Raw genomic sequence first — 22,647 nt, forward strand, 5'->3', positions numbered from 1 at the left:
CAGCAATGACCCAAGAAAGATTGGTTGGTCTTGCAACTATATCGATACAGGCAGTAAAAATTGAAGACATCGTGCACGCCCAGAGAGTACCCACCAGCAGAAAAACAGACATCAAGCCAGTTGTTATCCAAATAGAAACCAAGATTATTAAAAATAAATGGGCGACAGAAGAAGGAACCTCGAAATTACAGCTCAACGATTTGATGAACAGTTAAAACCGGTGCCAGTCTATGTAAACGAAAACCTGACCGATCACAATAAACAACTTCTATATGAAGCAAAACAAAAGAAAGCAAGTGGTGCACTTAAGTATTATGGGTAAGAGATGGTAAACTATTAATGACAAAGAACAACACAAAAGTGATACGGATAAAATCACCGGACGACCTCAAAGAACACAGTCAAAGAAGGGGGTAAATTTAAATGTTACCTATGAAAAACTGGAATAGTGAAAACCTAAGTGGATTTAAGATTCCGCATGAATAGCTTAGATTCTGATGCAAATATAAAAAACTATATAATCTAACCTCCGTAATTTTTTTTTTTTTTTTTGACACTACTACAAACTCATCCAAGAATTTCAACATATATCATATCAATATCAGGTCGACAAGGTTAAATGTTGATAATTTAATCTTACTTTTCACAGAAATCCAATCATATATAAATGTACTAGTCTTAAGTGAAATATGGATCAAACAACTTGAGGTCGATTGTTATTCTCTCGCAAATTACGACACGCATTATGATTGTCGTGACTATAATGGTTCAGGTGGTATACGCTAGGAAAAATATTTATAAAAATGATACACCTGAATCAAAAATGCAAAGCGCTGAAATTGTAATGATTTACGACACAGCAATGAATACACTTATATTTGCTATATACCGTGCACACGATGGCCCAGTTGATATCTTTCTATCAGAGCTAAATAATGTTCTAAAAACCTTAAACCACGACAATGTCATATTAGTGGGGGATATAAATTTAGACCTTCATAAGAATAATGGTAAAACTGAAGAATATAAAAATATAGTATCTACTCATGGGTTGTTCGCTTACATCGATGGTAATACGAGAGAGGCGAACAACTAGTCAAGTTGTATTGACCATATATTCATAAGGAACAGAATGGCCTATAACAGTGGTGTTCAATTTTTTTACTACGCGAGCTACTTTTCTATAAAAAGTTATTCGGCGATCTACTATCTTATATATAAGTTGTTCGGCGATCTACTCTCTTAGATAGATCAGATTTCCCCAACCTGATATCTGATTACGCACAAATAAACAACTAAAAAAAAATACACAACTGAAAACTTTATTTGTGTATTTAAAAATTTATTTATCACTTTTAATTATTTTAATACAACAAATATTTTAATAATATATATATATATATATATATATATATATGTAGAAAGTATTTTTACCTTGGGTATAAATATGTTAAAGATACCAAGTAATTTTAAACCTGGTTTTACTCCATTTCCCAAGTAAGCAAACAGACTAAAAGTCAAGTTTGCGCCTGCAATTGATGCAAGTCTAACTGATCCCACAGGTAGTGCAGGACCAGGGCAACTCGTGGCAAAGGTGGAACAAGCTCCGATCACTAATCTTAATATTTACCCTTAATGCCAAACGGAGCTTGTTCCACCTTTGCCACGAGTTGCCCTGGTCCTGCACTACCTGTGGGATCAGTTAGACTTGCATCAATTGCAGGCGCAAACTTGACTTTTAGTCTGTTTGCTTACTTGGGAAATGGAGTAAAACCAGGTTTAAAATTACTTGGTATCTTTAACATATTTATACCCAAGGTAAAAATACTTTCTACATTTATATCTCCTCCAGAGATTCTTATTTAATAAGGTTAAAACACCTTATGGTAACTTGTTTTGGCAAAATACTTACAAGCTCTGTACTACTAATTCTTGGTATTTCTAATTCTAGCCTAGCTCCCACTGACGAGACCTCAATAAAGGTCGAAACCGGTCTGGGTAGTGGCCCCTTGCCTTTAATACAAAACATTATACATCCCCTTCTTGGAGATGTGTTTTGGCATTAAGTGTAAATATTAAGATTAGTGATCGGATCTTGTTCCACCTTTGCCACGAGTTGCCGTGGTCCTGCACTACCTGTGGGATCAGTTAGACTTGCATCAATTGCAGGCGCAAACTTGACTTTTAGTCTGTTTGCTTACTTGGGAAATGGAGTAAAACCAGGTTTAAAATTACTTGGTATCTTTAACATATATATATATATGTATATATATATATATATATAGCTTTGACGTGGTAGCACTCTTTACCAACGTTCCGACACAGGACGTTCTCCATATTTTAAAAAACAAGATTTCAAATAAAATGTTCTCTCTGTTATCTCACTGTGTAAACTCTGGCTTGAATTCGAAGGTAAACTATACAAACAGGTCAAAGGATTAGCTATGGGAAGCCCCCTCTCTCCTGTGTTAGTCAACATTTTTTTCGAGGAATTTGAACAAAAAGCAATCTCCTCTTTTACTTTAAAACCGAAAATATGGCTTAGATACTTGGATGATATATTCCTCATATGGGAGCATGGTACTGAAAATCTTCACAAGTTTCTCGACCACTTAAACAACTGCCATCAAGATATAAAATTGACTATGGAGATTGAAGAAAATAGTTCCATCTGTTTCCTAGATGTTAAACTCACTAAGACGCCTGAATCAATTAAAGTCTCTATATTTAGAAAGCCAACTCATACAGACAGATATTTGCATGCGTCATCCCATCACCATCCAGCGCAAAAGTTGGGTATTATATCAGCTCTACCGAATCGTGCAAGATCTGTACTCTCAGATGAAGAAGAACTGAAAAAGGAACTACAACATCTTAAATGGACCTTTAAAAACAATGGCTACTCTCTAAAAAATATTAACAACCAATTATCCCACCGTCAACGTAGCAACGTAGAGACACAGGAGGACTCCAAAGGTCATATCGTCTTGCCATTTATCAGCACACTATCCAAAAAGCTGAGTAGAATTCTAAAGAAGTTTAACATAAAAACGTGCTTCTCGACTATGCCAAAAATAAGCTCACGCTTCAACAACTATAAACAACCTCACAACCTTCTACAATTCCCAGGTGTATACAAGGTCACTTGTGAATGCGGAAAGCCTTACTATGGGCAGACAGAGAAATCTATCTTACTACGTCTCGAAGAGCACCAGCGTGACATTGCTTATAAGAGAACCAGAGCAACTGCTCTGTCAAGCCATGTCCTGTTTTCAATAAACACGAACAATGAAAGCCACCAACATGAAATAAACTGGCCATCAACTTCAAACCTACACATCTCCCATGATGAAGTAGAGCACCGCATTGTCGGGTCAAAAGAAATCACCTTGGACCCTTTTCACATGAATAACAATCTTAGCTATAATTTGGCTTACTCTTTCAACTCTACTATTAGATACTGGAGATCGCGTGATTCCACACACGCACAGGTGTACAACAATAGAACTTTCACTCGGACTGTAGTTCAAGCTCATAATAACTGTAATTTACAGTCGAATATTATGGCTTTATAATTGTATAGCTTTAGAGTGTGTCAATGTTAATTTCGTGTCTTTTAATATCTTTCTATATTCTTATTGCCTGATGAAGTCATTTTTGACGAAACATGTTGCGTTTTTTTTCAAATAAATGTCATTGTGTTATAATTCTCGGGTTTTAAGTCAGTTAATTTAGAAAAATGAACATATCCCAACCCCGAGTTAATAGTACTAATCATCATTTCCCTTCTGACGAGGGTAATTGTGCACTTACGAAAGCATATCAGAAGACACTAAAGAGCATTGGAATATATATATATATATATATATATATATTCTAAGCCTATCTTCGACCCGAGTTAGTCGATCTCTGGCACAGGCAAGCGGGTTTTTCCTCCCGTAAACTCGGATTTTTTGTCCCGTAAACTCAAGAAAATCGACCATAGTACCCACATCATTTCAGACAGTGACATATCTTGTTAGGGTTAGGTACCAAGAGATAGCAGCACTTGTCTGCCAGCCTCTTCATCGGTGGCTGCTATAATTAGCGATTGACATGGGCCAGCTATCTCTGATTGACTACCGGTGGAGATTGAGCTGCCCACTCAGTCTCCAAAAGCTAGATAGGGTATAAAGGTCTCGCCTACTCCTATTAAGGAATATAAGGCGTTAGTCGATTTTATATATATATATTGGAATTAAATATTTATTTCTCTTTATTATAATTACGGCTATTATAGCCTGTTTTTGTTTAGGAGTGACCCTTATTTAACTACAATGGTTATCAATACTCAAGAGGGGTATATATATTTAGGGCATTATTGGTGAGTATAGAAAGCAATTAAGGGAGAATAAAAGAGGTGGAAAAATATTTGGTACATACCTTTTTTGAATTTACGATGTCTTCCACTTCCATGATCTCGCTAAAGGTTGTTTATAAGTGGGGGGAAATAGGGCGGGAGCGTGGGGGGGGGTGTTTTGACGCGGGAAATAAGTTTGGATAACCCGGGTTAATGTTAATAATATATATATATATATATATATATAAATGTATACATATATTATTTTGAATTAGGGCACATTCTTGTGGGGGGGAAGGGGAGGAAGGGTAAAACTATAGTGCAACTGGGGCAGGGTTAACGGGTGTGGGACCGTTTCGGTCGTGTGACCATCTTCGGAACTTTGTCGGAAATGAGTGTAGGGTTATAATAGCCGTAATTATAATAATAGTGTTTATGAGGAGTAACATGGATTTTCCCAGAGACTATACTTAATTTATTTCTCTATTTTGGAAGACCAAAGATAGAAAAAACAACAGATTGATTACAAACTCACAAGTTACAGGAAATGCTGGTTGATTAAAAAAAAAAAAAACGTTAATGTGAAATTTGGCATTGTTTGGACCTCGCAATTTTTTCATAGTCAAGTTGATATGAAGAAGTGGCCAATCGCAGACAATCATCCAAATGATCATTTGTAATTTGGTTTCTTAATTGATTTTTTATGACGATCATATTTGTAAAAGCGGATTCTGACAAGTACGTCGATCCGAAACAACAGAATTTTTCGCGCAATATCAGTTAATATTGGGAATTTTTCCATGTGCATACTTCCCAATGACTTCATTGTTTATTGATTTTAAATGTAAACCATTCTGAATGGTTATTATCTCAAATTCTACTTTAGCTTGGTTTATATCAAACAGTCCACTCATTTTATTTGAAATTTCTGTGATGTTCAAGTTTTTTGAAATGGATTATTGATAAAAGATACAATCATTTCAGTTTTATTAAAATCTTTAAATCTTGAATTTATTTCTTCCTCAACTAATTCTATTTCAAGAATGAATTCTTTTAAATCATAGCGAAGCATTTATTGATTTTCTTCAAAAAAGTTTAATAAATATAGATGTCTAAATTCGCCATCATTTATAATTTTTTTTAATAAAAGTAAGTATTGTTGGAAAGTTTTTATTGAACTTAACATGCCAATTAAATTTTTATTTCTACCTTGTAACTCTAAATTTAAATTGCTTAATTTCGTACAGAAATCTGCTAAAAATGATAAGTGTAACAACCATCTTTTATCACACAATTCTGGATAAATATCTCCTTTTTCATCAAGACAATTTTTATATTGTTAATTAATACAAAAAATCTTTCTAAAAATTGACTTCTGCTGAGCCAGCAAACATTATTGTACAACAGAAATTCCCTATCATCATCTGCCTGTAGTTTAAATAACCGCCGTTGCAGGGCTTTTGCTTGAATAAAATTTACAATTTTAAATATAATATCCAAAACATCTTTTGTGTTTAATCTTTTACTACACAGTACTTGTTGGTGGATAATACAGTGGTACATTAAAAAATCTGGATATTTGTCATTTTTTACGTAATGAAATGAAGCCTGATTTATTACCTATCATCGCAGGAGCACCATCAGTAGTAACAGACACAAGTTTAAAAAGGAAGTTTGTGTTGTTTCACAAATTCATCAAATAACGAAAAAATGTCTTCTCCCCTAGTCTTTCCCAATAATGGTATAATTTTTGTAAAGTTCTTTTTTACTTGAATAATCTTGAAATACCATGCGAATAAATACCATTAATTGAGCAATATCAGTGAAGTCGTTTGATTCATCAAATTGTAATGAAAACGCAACACACTGGTGAATGTCTGACATTAACCTACCCTGGAAACTTTTGGAACTCTTCCTTTAGGCAATTTGAAACCTTGTCTGCGGCGTAGAAGTAGTCTTTCTCTAGCGACGTCTCGAACCGAGAAGCTCCTTTCTGGAAGCGGGAAACTCCTCGCTCAAGCAACGTGGATCCGGGCAGTCTCTCTGACGGTGACTCTGGACCGGGCGACCTCCTCTGTGACAGCAATTCTGGAACCGGGACCCCTTCTGCTTGCTTCAGTTCCTTTTTATTAGGCCTCCTCTGAGACCTCGCATGAAGTTTGACAACCCCCAAAGAATCGGTATGAGTCTTTCATCTTAAGTTTCAAGTTCGGCACGCCTTCTGTTCTCCTCCACTTTCTTTTGATTGTAAGTTGCTAGCCATCGGAAAGTTGTTTGAACTCTTTCTGACTGATTTCGGAGATGTTTACACTTAGAGCCTACAAGATTTTCTTATACATACAAGTTTCAATAACAATCTTTCTAATGCCGCCATGTACAGCTTCGGCGACAAAAACATTGCCTTTGTTTTTAACACTCTAACATATTCTTATTAGAGCAGTATAGTTAGCTTCAAAAGAGTTATTTACAAAAACATCTAATACAAACTATACTGAGACAAACAAAGTTTATTTTTTTACAATATTCACATGGGACTTTACCTAAGTAAAAAATCGATGTAATGTGTTTTGGAATATTTAGTATTTAAGCTACAATCGAGTTTTTACACTTTGCTTATAATCGTATTCACTCGGCTCGCTGTTTGACTTCCACTGATCCAAATTAATTCGTTTACCCGAACTTATGAGAAAATTACTGAGTTGATAATTTTAACGAAAAATAAATAAACAATAGCAATACACTTAAAGTATGGTTACAGAAATGCACCAACTATGTAATATGGTATGGAAAAAAAGGGAAAATTCCAGAGGAGTTGGTGAAATCCATATTAGTAACATTATACAAGAAAGGAAATAAGCTAAAATGTAAAAATTATAGAACAATTGCCTTGATAAGTCACTTTGGTAAGGTGATGATGATCATACTGACAGAAAGATTGAGAACAGAATTGGAAGCATACCTTGCAGACGAGCAAGCAGGATTTAGTAAGGATACTGCTACAGTTCAACAGATTTTGACAACGAGGTTAATAGCAGATAAAGCTAGGAGAAAAAACAAAAACATATATACTTGCTTTAAATGGATATGGCGATCAAATGATGGGAAAACCAAAAACATGATTGATATGATTATGATTAAAAGAAGATGGATAACATCAGTACAGCAATGTCGAACATTTCAAGGAGCGGATATGGACTCGGACCATAGTTTATTGATTGCAAACATCAAGTTGAAATTAAAAAAGAAATATAAACCCCAACGTCAGAATAGAAGAGATACAGCACGAATAAGTGAAGCAGAAATAGGAAGAAGGTACAGAACAGTGTTAGAAGAGAAACTTAAAAGTGTGGAGAAAGAAAAAACTCGAATTTAAGAGTGAAAAGAGTAATGAAGGCGAGAGAAGATGCAGTTGAAGTAACAGTACCAGAAGAAAAGAAGATCAAGAAGAAATGGATTGCACAAGAAACACTGAAGTTACTACAGGAGAAAAGAATGTTGAAGATAAGAAGGATACATCACAACAAATAGAAGAGCAATATAGAAGAAAGTGTAATGAGGTGAAAAAAGCTGTCAGAATGGAGAAAATGAAATGGATAGAAGCCCAATGCAACAATATAGAGCAGTACTATGGAGAGCATAAAACAAGGGAGGTGTACAAAATGATCAGAACCATTAATAGAAAGTGGCAACCAAAACAGACCACAATTAAAGATGAAAAAGACAAAGTATTGATGAATAAAGAAAAAATTGTACAGCGGTGGCAAGATACTGTAGTGAGTTATATGAAGAAAAACTAGATTCAGATAGCGTTGGGAAACTGAAGAAATGAAGCAGATATCACCACCAGGTAATGAGCATGATATGGACATTTTAAGAGGAGATGCAGAAAAATCAATAGGACGGCTAAAACACAACAAGAGTCCTGGAAACGATAACATTACTGGAGAAATGATTAAATATGGTGGTGAAAGTATGGTTACAGAAATGCATCAACTATGTAATATGGTGTGGAAAGAAGGGAAAATGCCAGAGGAGTGGGTGAAATCAATATTAGTAACATTATACAAGAAAGGAAATAAGCTGGAATGTAAACTTTATAGAACAATTGCCTTGATAAGTCACCTTGGTAAAGTGATGATGATCATATTGACAGAAAGTTTGAGAACACAATTGGAAGCATGCCTTGCAGACGAGCAAGCAGGATTTTGGAAGGATAGAACTACAATTCAACAGATTTTGACAATGAGGTTAATAGCAGAGAAAGCTAGGAGAAAAAACAAAAGCATATATACTTGCTTTGTTGATTGTCAGAAAGAATTTGACAGTATTGACCAGAAAGTGACATTAGCAGTTCTGGAATCTTATGGAATTGATAAAAAAACTAATAGCTATATTAAAAGATGTTTATTAGAATGCAGTTGCAGCAGTTTGAATAATGATTTGGGGAAATGGTTTAAAACAAGCAGAGGTACTAGACAGGGAGACCCAATATCACCAAGCATTTTCATCGCACATTTAGAAAGAGCAATGAACAAATTGAAGGAAGATGCCAAAGGAATATCTATACACGGAATGAGAATTAAAAATCTGAGATTTGCAGATGACACTGTTATTATTGAAGAAGACGAAAGAGAACTAAAAAAACACTGAAACTGTTAAATGAGGAAGGGAAGAGATTTGGATTTGTTATGAACCTGGAAAAAACAAAGACAATGGTATTTGGCGAGAAGAACATGAAACCAAAGATACAAGTGGATGGAACTGATATAGAAAATGTAGAATAATTCACATATTTGGGAAGTAAACTGACATATGACTTGGACTGTAAAAAAGAAATAAAGATCAGGATTGAAAAGGGAAGAACAAATCTGAAGGTCATGGATAACATCAGGAAAAGTAAAGTGATCAGTCTGCAAACAAAACTAAGATACTGGAAACATGCATCTTCAGCGGTGTACTCTACGGATCTGAAACGTGGGTAATAAATAAGGAATCAAGAAAAAGAATTTTGGCATTTGAAAGAACTTGTTACAGGAAGATTCTAAGAATAGGATGGGTACAAAAAATCAATCATCAATGAAGAGCTCTATCAGAAGGTACAGAAGCTGCAATTATTTGCACACATCTGTAGAATGAGTGAGCACCGGAAGATAAAGAATTTATGTTTGGTATTTTGGATGGTTTGAACAGAAGAGGTAGATCATACAGAGAATAAAAGACTAAAAGAATAAAACGATATAAAAGACTGGTGTGGAATGGGTGTACAAAAACTGTGACACTCTGCACTGGACAAAGAAAGGTTGAAGAAGATAGTGAAACAGGTCAGGCGTTAACGGGCAGTGAGCCCATGTTCGTGATAATGATGAATACACTTAAAGCGAATTAAAAATAATACATATTAATGATAAATAAAATATTATGTTTTTGGTTTTAATTAAATTCGTAATTAAGGAGGAATACACAAGAGATCGACCAAATTTGCTCCGCGATCGACCGGTCGATCGCGATCGACGGGTTGGATACCCCTGATATAGGGAAATGACTATGAGCGAGGTGGTTTCTCGCTGCCTACCTTGCCGCATTATATCCTATGACTGTAGCTTGTGCGTTCACGGGGCCGGTTTGTCTGCTTGTAGGATGAAAAACCCAGATAAATGCGGAGAAACTCCGGTTTTCCATGCCCAAGACCGGCTAACTTGGCTATGACTGAGAAAGATCCTTAAGATCCTCACGTCGGCGACGGGAGTCGAATCCAGGACACTACTCTCCCAGGCATACGGTTGCGAAGTGCATAACAGAGTTAATATTGAATAACGTTATAATTGCATAACGAAGTGCATAACATGAGTTAATATTGCTACGCCCACGCTGTTAGCCTAGTGGACATACGTCCACTAGGCTAACAGCGTGGATGTAGCAATATTAACTCATGTTAAATTAGCAAAATTGATTATAAAAAAGTGAATAATTCCAGTAAATGTTCTAGATAGAATTTCAAAAAACACTCCAAGAATGGCGTCATCATTTCCGAAGGTCAATAAGTGACGACAGTGAAGAATTCTAAGAACTGCAAATGCAATATGTCACCATTTTCGAGAGACGTGCGCATGCGCTCAAGGGAAGTCTGAGCGGAAATAAAGGAAAGAGCTGTACATTTGCAGTGAAGTTGACTATGCTTTGCCTATGCCAAAATTGTCTCTAAGGAATTCCGCGAGAAATCAGGAATGTCTTTATGTTTATGAGAAAATGTATATTAATGTTGAATTAGGCTTAAACAACATATATGCCTAATATTTAGTTATTATTATATAATGTTATGCTGGATTGTGAATTAGCTTATAACTAAGGTTAGATTAGAAAGAATTTAGACTAGCTAGAGAATTGTAATGACAATGTATACATATGTGGACATGAATCATTCCGTAAATATTGCCTTTTGACCAGTGGTGGCCAGTGAAAATTTCAAGTGGGGTACTGCATAAAAAAATAATAAATAAAAATAAATAAATATTTTTTTTCCTAATTCAACTTTTTCCCCCTAATCAGTAACGAATTTAATAATAAATAAATTTACATATTAAAAATTGCTTTATTAAAAATATTTCATCCTCACCACGAACAAACAGCAATAATAAAAGTTTCGTATCAATAGCAATGACAAGCCCAAACGAATATCGAGGTTAGATCGCAGTGCATTTGTTTCGTGTAACGATAACACAGTCCAACAGAATTTTTGCTGACTTTTATATGAGACTTGTTTTTTACTAATTTGGGTGCGCTGATTTCAAATATCAAACCCATTTTTCTCTATCACGTCAGGTTTTTCCTCTATGGCATTTTCTTTTTGTTAATTTGTAAGTTTTTGATAGTTTTAAGTAGTCAGTACTATTTAGAGGATCAAAAAAAATCGATTTTTTAATATTATTTTCTGAAAGTATGTACTTCTAAAAATCTGTTCCTAACTTTTTATCAAGAAATTCAAAAAATTCCCGAAGATATAGTCTATTATTCAAAGCGGTGCGCAGATCAGAATCGGAGCGCTCACCGCTCTCGCTTGTTTGTAAACGAATAAATGCGTAAGAACCTGCAACGGTACGTACTGGCACTTTGAATGCGAGAGACCGATAATTAGATACATAACTACTCAACAATATTCATTAAAAATTACAAGAATATTTATAAAAAAAATAACAATTTTACTTACACATGAGTTTCAGGGAATAAATTTTTGTTTCTAGCAATTTCTGCTGTGTGTTCTGTTTTGGCAATCCCTTTGAATACTCCAACAGTAGTCGGCCATCATGTGAGAATCCCATATTCCTTGGTACCGATCTTCCATAGTTTTTAAGTATTGATGAAATCTTTCGCCTTGTTCATCGCTTACAGCACCTAAATTCTCGGGAAATCTATCAAGATGACTGTATAGGAAATGAAGCTTTATGCTCATGTTGCAACCTAGGCGCTGGAAATTTTCAAGCATTGTTTCCACTAGATCTTTGTAATTGCACGCTTTTTTGTTTCCAAGAAAATTATTCGCAACCATCGTAAATGAAGCCCAGGCCTCTTTCTCAATTTCGTTCATAGAATTGATGAAATTAGGGTCTCTCATTAAAGTTCTAATTTGCGGTCCATTAAATACACCGGCTTTAATTTTTTCATAACTAATTCGTGGAAATTTTTCACATATGTATTGGAAACAGTCACCTTGTAAATCTAAAACTTTAACATACTGCTTCATAAGACCTAGTTTGGTGTGTAGAGGTGGAAAAATGATTTTTTCTCTGTCGATTAAAGGTTGATTTATAACATTCTTTCTCCAACATTTAATGATATTCTAAGAGGCCAATGTTTTTGAATCCAATGTTCGTTTCTAGCTCGACTATCCCAGAAGCATAGAAAACACGGAAACTTTGTATATCCTCTTTGAAAGCCAAGTAAAAAGTTCGCCATTTTAAGGTCCACACAGATAATCCAGTTATGGTCTGTATATTTTAATAACTTCAGAACCCTTCTAATGTCCTCATATGTTTCCTTTAAGTGGACTGAATAGCCAACACGAATTGAGCCATATACATTCCCATTGTGTAGTAAGACACACTTGAGACTTCTGCTTGAACTGTTGATAAATAAACGCCACTCATTTGGATGATATTGTACAACACTCATTTCAGTTAGTAAACCTGACACATTGTTACAGTAAACAAACCCACACTCGTGTTCAAAATATTGTACAAGATTACTTTCCTTGCTACGATAAAAAGTTAAACTCCAGTAAGTTTTTTCATTTAATCTTGAAGCTAACAATTCCGATGATTCCTTTGATAGGCCCAAATCTCTTACTAAGTCATTCAATTCCGCTTGAGTAAAACGTTGCGGTCCAGAACTAGAAATTAAATTTTCATTGTCTAAATCAACATCCTGGTTTTGCTCCTCAAGAACATCTGGCATATCCCGATCATGCTCGTTCTCAAGTAAAGGAAGTCCTTTATAAATTGGCACTGCTATTTCAATGGAATGAGCAATTGGCCGAATTGCTGAGTCGAGATTTGGATACACAATTTTTTTCTTATGCTTCTTATTATAACCAGAAGTCTGAACTAAACAAAAATAGCAATCGTCTACGTGATTTTTCGGTTCACGCCTAATCATTGGAATGCCAAAAGCTAATTTTTGGCGTTTTCCTTTGCTCCACTGTCGTAAATTTTCTACACATGACTTACACACTTTATTTGGAACCCATGACTTGTCCTGATCTGCAATTTTTACGTGAAGGTATGCAAAGTACACTTTCTTAACGAAATCAGTGATATTTCTCCTTTGACTGGGAACAGTAAAGCTACCACAAATGTAGCAGAAGGAATCTACAATATTGACACACTTTCGAGTAGTAGACATGATGTATTTTCTTCACTGCCGACGAACATGCAATTAACAAGACAAAAAAAAACAAAAAAACTAGAGATTTTATTGAAACGTTATAAGCGCTCATCATACTTTCACGATCGATTAACGATTGACTGATTTCGATCGTTCTTTGTCTGCTATGACGTATATAGCATTCATTTGTTTTAGGCAGTTGTCATCGTCAATTATAATTGAAAAAAAAAATTCTTTTCATATTTTCAACAGTGACACTCGTCATAATTCGGCCTTGTATCTATAATAAATAAATAGTTATATGTTATTTTAACAAAATAAAATAAGATTTAGAAAAAATATTTCAGCACGGGCACTCACCAATAATAAACGTTTCATATCTCACAGAAATAACGTGCAGAAGCATATGATGCACTGCCCAAACGGCAGTGTATGGTATGATGTGACGTGCAAGCACAAAAGAATATCAGCGATAGATCACAATTATCGTTACACGAAACAAATGAAAAAATATAATTCTTTTCATATGTTCACAGTGAAACTCATCATAATTCAGCCTTGTATTTATAATAAATAAATAATTATAGGTTATTTTAACAAAATAAAATAAGATTTACAAAAAATAGTTCACCACTCACATGCACCAATAATAAACGTTTCATATCTCACAGAAATAAGGCGCCTAAGCATACTAAAGATACACTGCCAGTAGTATGGCAGGCACTAGTGACCAGATCAAGATCAAGATAAGATAAGGAATCGTGATGAGTTCGTTGATGACGTCATTGTGTGTGACGGCATGGGTATTGAATGTTTGGAATTTCCCTGTAGGCATATGTCAATGGCTTCAGTTCTTGTGTTTTGGTTCGCTTATGGCATTATGGGTGATGATAGAGATAAGGATTCGTGTTGTGATTGGTGGGACACTTTGAACCAGATGAAGATCAAGATAAGGAATCGTGACGTGAATATTTGTTGTTATAGAGAATGGAATGTTAGAAATTTCCCTGGGGTATATGTGTCAATGGTTTCAGTTCTTGTATTTTGGTTTGCATATGTTATTATGGGCGATGGTTGAGATAAGGATTCGTGTTGTGATTGGTGGACACTTCTGACCAGATCAAGATCAAGATAAGATAAGGAATCGTGGCATGAATGTTTGTTGTTATGAGATGTAGATAAGTGACGTCATTTGTTATTTGTAAATAAGTGACATTATTATTTTGAATGGGAAAGGAAGATATATTAGTGGATAAGGATTCGTGTTGTGATTGGTGGACACTTCGGACCAGATCAAGATCAAGATAAGATAAGGAATTGTGACGTGAATGTTTGTTGTTATTGCTGTTGGAATGTTTGGAATTTCGCTGGGGGCCTCGTATGTCGGGGACATCACATAGTGTGTTTGGTGATATTAAGAGATAAGAATCGTGACGTTATGTGTTTGGAAATTCACATTTTCGAGGGTTTCTGAATAAATTTATTATATCCTATCTCACTCAAACATACAGTTTTTTTTTCTTCTATAGATGGTTGTACTAATATTCCAATACATTTTGGGGTAATTCTTCACTGTTAAAGGGTGGGAATTCTTATAGTATGTCGTGATGGTGGGTGTGATTAGGTTTTCTGAATAATATAATTATATATACTAATGTAACTCAAACGCAATTTTTTTTTCTTCTATAGATAGTGGTACTAATTTTCCAATACATTTTGGGGTATTTGTTTACTGTTAAAGAGTGGGAATTCTTAGTGTATGTCATGAGAGTGGATGTGATGAGGTTTTCTGAATAATTTAATTATAATGGTGTCCTTAAACACACACACACACACACACACACACACACACACATGCACGTGCGCATGCATGCACACATACACATTAGACATGAAAAGTCACTAATGTATCCATTTTGATACTTTAATATGTACCCAATAATTATTCTTGTGGAAAAAAAAACTACTCAGTATTAGAATTACACTTTCCAAAAACATACGAGCAGTGATTATTGAAATGACAATTATCAATTGTTATGTTTAAGTTAAAAATTACTTACAGCTTTTCAGAATGGCTCATCTAAATACAAATATTCCAAAATAGTTGAATTTTATATCCACACCACAACACAAACACAAAAACCACAAAGAAAGAAATTTCTATAAATACTCTAACTTGAAATAGTTGAGTACTTATTCCTTGAGATTACAGACCATATATGCTATGTTATCATAATGAGCAATATCCCCCAGCGAGCGGTTTTCTTCAAAAGGTCTTTCATGAAGATGACATGAGTCACATCCGTAAATTGCGGTATTGTTCAAAAGGTAGTATTTCCTCAACTTTGGATATTTCTCAAATACTTACATATGACTAAGTGATTAGCATTCATGATTGTGATGACACATATCCTAAAATTATTCATTCTTCATTACTGTCAGAATTTATTCGTGTAGTAAATTAATGCTTACATTTAATTTTTTAAAACCAGTATTGAGTATTAATTTTACCTGCGATTCCTTGTGCTCTTAACCTATTTCTGTAACTGAAATTTATTTATTATTTTTTTCTTTAGCATTAGTAATTTTAAGTAATGGATATTTGCGAGAAACAAGATTTTTGAACTAGCCCTTGCATTTTCATTTAGAAATTTCTTTTGCCAGCACAACAAATAAATAGTTATTTCTTATTATTTCAAATGAATATTAGCTCTGAAATATATACTTTGTTAATTTTTGTGTTACCTTTTATTTGACTGTAATATTATTAACAAATGGATCTGTAAAATAGTCAAATTCTTACAGTATTGTAACTTTTCAGGTGAAATTTTCTCCACTAAATTCTGTCGATTAATTTAATATCCAATTATTCCTTTTGCTTTCAAGAGTTGAATATTTCAAATGAATATTAGCTCTGTAATATATACTTTGTTAATTTCTATGTTACCTTTTATTTGACTGTAAATTGGTTGTGAAGAAGCTGAGAGATTTTCACCAAAAATATATGACATTGATAATCATTTACTATTTTTGGAAACTGAATTACCATCTGTCTGTATCATGGGGAAAATTGTTGCTAATCATTTAAAATTCATCAATGGTAAAATTAGAGTTTCAAGATTTTATAAAATTCGATAAAGATTCTTTATTTTGGGACATTTACGAACATTTTACAAAAACTGTTGTGTATATTTGCTGACAAAAGAATACACAGAATGTTTAGGGAGGGATGGTGTCATTTCCAGACTGACATAATATCAAATGTATGGAAGTGTGGTTACCATGGTATCTGATTTAAAAATTCTTTTGCATGACCAGCTATTTTGATGTAATGTAACCAAGAAATAGTGAGTAACAAAAATTTTATTCATTGAACTCTTTGGAAAATGTTAAGAGTCTAAACTAAATATTGTGAAATATTTTTAGGTAATTACATGTTTCGAATTTTTCTCAGTGAATATACTTGTAAATAATATTTCAGCAAAATAAAATATGCATTTGTAAACTTAAATTAACAAAGATGTGTTTTTGATGTTGTGTTTTTCCACAGTGAATATTTTACTCAGTTATTCTGATTAGATCTTGATATTTAAATCCACAACTTTATATCTTAATGCAATTCTGTTTAATTATTTTTTAAACAAATCACAACTCTGAATTAATCCCAGGATGGGAAAAAGTGTTGAAAACTAATATCCATGTATTGATTATTTTTGAAATTGTCTAATGCTACCTATTGACATTGTTTGAGTTATCTGAAAACAATTCGTTGACATAATCGAAAATCCGAACTGTTAGAATTTGGTTATTTAACATAGAGAGAGCACCTAATTAACCCAAAACGTGACTTTAACTCTTAAAGTTTGGTATAGAAAAAAAGTTTGTACTCTCCAGATAACACATATACAAATTTTACCTTTTCCCACACAAAGTAAGATAAAAATACACCAACAGTATATCCAGCAGCATGTGAAAACATGTCGTTGAGTCATCTGTGCAAAAGGTTCATTTTTGATGGAACGGTTAGGGTAGGGCATGGTAAGTGTAAACACTACTATAAAGAAAATATCATACAGTCGAGTGACTTTGGACTTAAGGTAATCGTTCATCCACTGCAGCTGCTGTTTTGTGTTTGGTAATGTAAAAATAATGGATGAGCCACAAATTCTTTGAAAGTTTCTTTGTGAAAAGTTCTAATTGTGTAGAATTTTGTAAAACGAAAGTTACCATAAGGTATATGATCAGAGCTAATAATCAATGAAATAATAATAATAAATAACTATTTATTTGTAGTGCCATATGAAGTAATCTAAGAAAAAGAAGAAAAAGAATGAAGGAAAACGATTGTAAAAAATCAACAGTGGGTGAAAAATACGAATTTTCAGTTATCATTGCATTTTTTCCCTTGCTATAATTGATGTACAATTTCTTTTGAATAAGAGTTCAAATTTATTTCCTAATGAAATTTGTTTTTCTGATAGAATTAGTGTAAGATATGCATTGACAAAATCACATTGTAGTTGGAAAGAATTACTTGAAAGAGTTAAAAAACAGAATTCTTGGTTAATAAAATATAACCATCAGCTGAAGTGGGAAATTGGTTCACTATCTTTGGACAAACTAAGAAATTGGATGATAGACTCAACATGGAAATATCATATATTACTTGCCAAAGGAAGAGAAAAATCAAAAACATTAATGAGGTTAATAGGAAGGCCTGTTCTTGATTTAAATGAAATTGGAAGCCAAAAACGTGAAAACATAACGTGTACATTTAAATGCTTTTGGAAACATAACGAAAGGTTCTGTGCTTTTAATAATTCTCAGAAGTATATGTATTGGATTCAAAGAAATAAATATACACCCTTAATTTGACTACAGTAATAAATTCCCAACGAACACAATGAAAAATTAACTTTAAGATGAGAGTCACATTGTCAAAACCATATGATGGCAATTCCACAAGCATGGAAGAACCTTTGATGTATTTTTCAATTTATTTATTTTCTGTATTGTTAGATTCAGTAAATACAATTTGTAAATACTATTTTATTTAAATAAAATATGTAAATTTCAATGAACAATTGGGTGTTGTTGATGTGTTATACAACTTTAAGAAGGAGGATAACAATTTTTTTTCCATGTGAAATTTCATGCCACAAAGTAACCAGAGATTTTTTTTTGATTCATTGAATTAAAAGTCTTATTTGTTCATGCAAGTCCTCAAATATTTCAAGAAACTGTCAAATCTTGGAAGCAAAAGGGATAATCGGGTATTAAATTAATAGCCAGAATTTTAGTGCAGAAGAGTTCACTGGAAAAGTTACAATACTGTAAGAATTTGGCTATTTTATTTTACAGAGCCATTTGTTAATAATATTGCAGTCAAATAAAAGATAACATAGAAATTAACAAAGTATATATTACAGAGCTAATATTCATTTGAAATATTCAACTCTTGGAAGCAAAAGGAATAATCAGGTATTAAATTAATAGACAGAATTTAGTGGAGAAGATTTCACCTGAAAAGTTACAATACTGTAAGGATTTGACAATTTTACAGATCCATTTGTTAATAATATTACAGTCAAATAAAAGGTAACATAGAAATTAACAAAGTATATATTACAGAGCTAATATTCATTTGAAATAATAAGAAATAACTATTTATTTGTTGTGCAGGGAAAAGAAATTTCTAAAAGAAAACTCGAGGGCTAGTTCAAAAACCTTGTTTCTTGTAAATATCCGTTTCTTAAAATTACTAATGCTAAAGAAAAAAATAAATAAATAAATTTCAGTTACACAAATAGGTTAAGAGCACAAGGAATCGCAGGTAAAATTAATACTCAATATTGGTTTTAAAAAAATTAAATGTAAGCATTAATTTACTACACGAGTAAATTCTGATGGTGATGAAGAATGAATAATTTTAGGATATGTGTCATTGCAATCATGAATGCTAATCACTTAGTCATATGTAAGTATTTGAGAAATATCCAAAGTTGAGGAAATACCACTTTTTGAACAATACTGCAATTTACTAATGTGACTCATGCCATCTTCATGAAAGACCCTTTGAAGAAAACTGCTTGTTGGGGGATATTGCTCATGATGATAGCATAGCATATATGTTCTGTAATCTCAAGGAATAAGTACTCAACTATTTCATGGTTACAGTATTTCCAGTAATTTCGTTCTTTGTGGTTTTTGTGTTTGTGTTGTGGTTTGGATATAAAATTCAACTATTTTGGAATATTTGTATTTAGATGAGCCATTCTGGAAAGCTGTAAGTAATTTTTAACTTAAACATAACAATTGATAATTGTAATTTCAATAATCACTGCTCGTATGATTTTGGTAAGTGTAATTCTAATACTGAATAGTTTTTTTTTTCATAAGAATAATCATAGGGTAGATATTAGAGTATCAAAATGGATACATTAGCAACTTTTCATGTCTAATGTGTGTATGTGTGTGTGTGTATGTGTGTGTGTAAGGACACCATTATAATTAAATTATTCAGAAAACCTAATCACACCCGCCATCACGACATACTATAAGAATTCCCACCCTTTAACAGTAAAAAAATACCTCAAAATATATTGTGCAACCATCTATAGAAGAAAAAAAACTGTATGGTTGAGTGACACAGCATATAAATAAAATTATTCAGAAAATCTCGAAAATCTGAATTTCCAAACAAGTAGTGTCACTATTCTTATCTCTAAATATCACCGAACACACCACGTGATGTTCCCGACAGACGAGGGACACAGTGAAATTCCAAACATTCCAAAATCAATAACAACAAACATTCACGTCACAATTCCTTATCTTATCTTGATCTTGATCTGGTCAGAAGTGTCCACCAATCATGACACGATTCCTTATCCACTAATATATCTCCCTTTCCCATTCAAAACAATAACATCACTTATTTACAAATAACAAATCATGTCACTTATCTACATCTCAAAACAACAAACATTCACGTCACGATTCCTTATCTTATCTTGATCTTGATCTGGTCAGAAGTGTCCACCAATCACAACATGAATCCTTATCTCAACCATCACCCATAATAACATACGCGAACCAAAACACAAGAACTGAAGACATTGACACATATACCCCCAGGGAATTTCCTAACATTCCATTCTCTATAACAACAAACATTCACGTCATGATCGCTTATCTTATCTTGATCTTCATCTGGTTCAAAGTGTCCCACCAATGACAACACGAATCCTTATCTCTATCATCACCCATAATGCTAAACGCAAACCAAAACACAAGAACTGAAGCCATTGACACATATGCCCACAGGGAAATTCCAAATATTCCATACCCATGACGTCATCAACCAACACATCACGATTCCTTATCTTTTCTTGATCTTGATCTGGTCACTAGTGTCTGCCCTACTACCTGCCATTTGAGCAGTGTGGGAATGACGTAATGTGCAATGACAAGCGCGAACGAATATCGGCGTTAGGTCACAGAGCATTTGTTTTTTAATCTAAATCGTAAATCGAACAATTCCAATTATTAACTATTGAATCAATGTCACAACTGAAGCTGTAACCTTTAAGATGTTGTACTGCATTTATATAACGTTGTAGGCATTGTTGTTATTTATAAACAAAAACAAATTTAATTTTTTAATTTTTTCCTTGAGGGTGCTACTGTGTCCCAGTGCTTATGTATGGACTACCACTGCTTTTGACTTAATTAAATGGCTTATGAACAACCCGTTGGACTGATTCTGACAATGCAGTACCCTAAAAACTTCGAACCTGCATAAGATAGAAGTTTGTGGGATTTATAATTAAGCCAAGACTAGTTTAAAGTAAGAATAAATATAAGCGGGGAAAACAAACGATATCTACTTTGTCTTTGATTTAAGATCTTATACTCTCGCACACAATATATACTCTAATGGCACAATCGTAAAACAAATAAATTTGTTACACTATAGAGTGGGAGAAATTAGATATAGTGGAAATAGGTAGATTGCAGCAGCCTGACAATTCGCGAATATTAAGGAAAGAGAAAACAAAGACAAAGCAGAGTTAACGCAGGGTAGTAGAAAGAATTAAATAGCGCAGCCAACGACAGAATTTAGCCTAAAAAGTATTACAACAGGACTGAACGTGTATAATAATATAACGTAGCTATTAGAGTACAGTAATCACAAATGCTAGAATTACTGAATTGATGCTACAACCAGAACACCACTTTGTGATAATTTTTCCTTACAATGCTGTTGTTCCAGTCTGATATTGGCGAACAGGTTCGTGTTAAACTTATCTGAGTATGATGTAGGATAGATACAGCATTGAGGTGCTGAGCCTTTTCCGTGCCATTTTAACTCATTGGCCTTTTTTCAGTCGTGTCTCTTAGGTAGGCTGACCATACGTACCGTTTTGAAACGGGACAGTACCGTTTTTCGTATTTCCCGTACGTCCCGTCGTTTTGATAAAAATGTCAATTTTGTTCCGTTTTTAATAAAAACTATAACTATACTTTAATATTGGTCAATCATAACTTCTTATTCATAACTTATAATCGTACATCAATATCATGGGTACCAGTAATTTGTATAACATGGAGTCGCATTGTTCGATACGAAATATCGATATCTGCAGTGATTTATTCAGAGTAAATAAAAAAATGCATGTCGGCAACACTTGCGCCTCTCAGACGCTGCGTCTGTTTTGCTGTAGAGTTAGTTTTTGTTTTTTCTGTATGCTAACCGTCGGCTTTGTTATTCAATGCCGGTAGTTTAAATTTCATAATTTTTAAAGTTTTAAGTCAGTCCTTGGAATATCAGAGAGGCGAAACTGCAGTTTTAATGACAATCTCCGGAAAGCATTCGAAATTATTAAACTGGACAAGCTGTGTAGCAATGGATCCGAAGCAGAAACAATAATTATCAATGTTTCATCACCATATATATTGGGCGAAGTAATAGAGGATTTGAATAAAACAAAATGTATTAAAATATATCAAACTTTTTCCAATCGTTGTGCGGGACTTTTTGCCAAATTGTGCTGTTTAAGACAAAATTATAGAGTTTATTTCCTACCTGAACCCCCCCCCCCTCTACGTCTACCTAAATTGTTATATGGGTTCTGTCATTGAAGAATAATGGTAAGAACAATATGTTTCTGTAATATTTTTTTTATCGTCTTACTGTTCATGAATACAAAATATTACGTAACCCTGCGTCCCGTTTTTACCATCCCAATGTCCCGTTTCTGTCTAAAGGAAATACATTCAGCCTACTCTTAGGTTTACGTTCAATTCCCCATCGGAGACAGCTTAGCGACTAGATCGACAAGTGAAATGAATGGCTAATCTTACGAAGAAAACACTTCGATTTGGTAGGTAGCAAACTTAAAACAAACTAAATAAGAGTGGATTTGAAT

General features: G+C 33.7%; 1 protein-coding gene across 1 annotated transcript in view; it reads left to right on the forward strand.

The window, feature by feature from the left end:
• Nucleotides 1-157: 157 nt before the first annotated feature.
• LOC150093499 (uncharacterized) overlaps nucleotides 158-22,647 on the forward strand; it is a 166,446-nt gene continuing 143,956 nt past the window's right edge. Inside the window, exon 1 of the mRNA XM_090413640.1 lies at nucleotides 158-318. Coding sequence (XP_090269766.1) covers nucleotides 158-318 — 161 coding nt within the window. The remainder of the gene's footprint in view (nucleotides 319-22,647) is intronic.

This window comes from Typopeltis vanoorti, chromosome 24, assembly GCF_054136105.1.
Source record: "Typopeltis vanoorti isolate ZY-2024b chromosome 24, IOZ_Tvanoo_1.0, whole genome shotgun sequence".
Classification (NCBI taxonomy): Eukaryota; Metazoa; Arthropoda; class Arachnida; order Uropygi; family Thelyphonidae; genus Typopeltis; species Typopeltis vanoorti.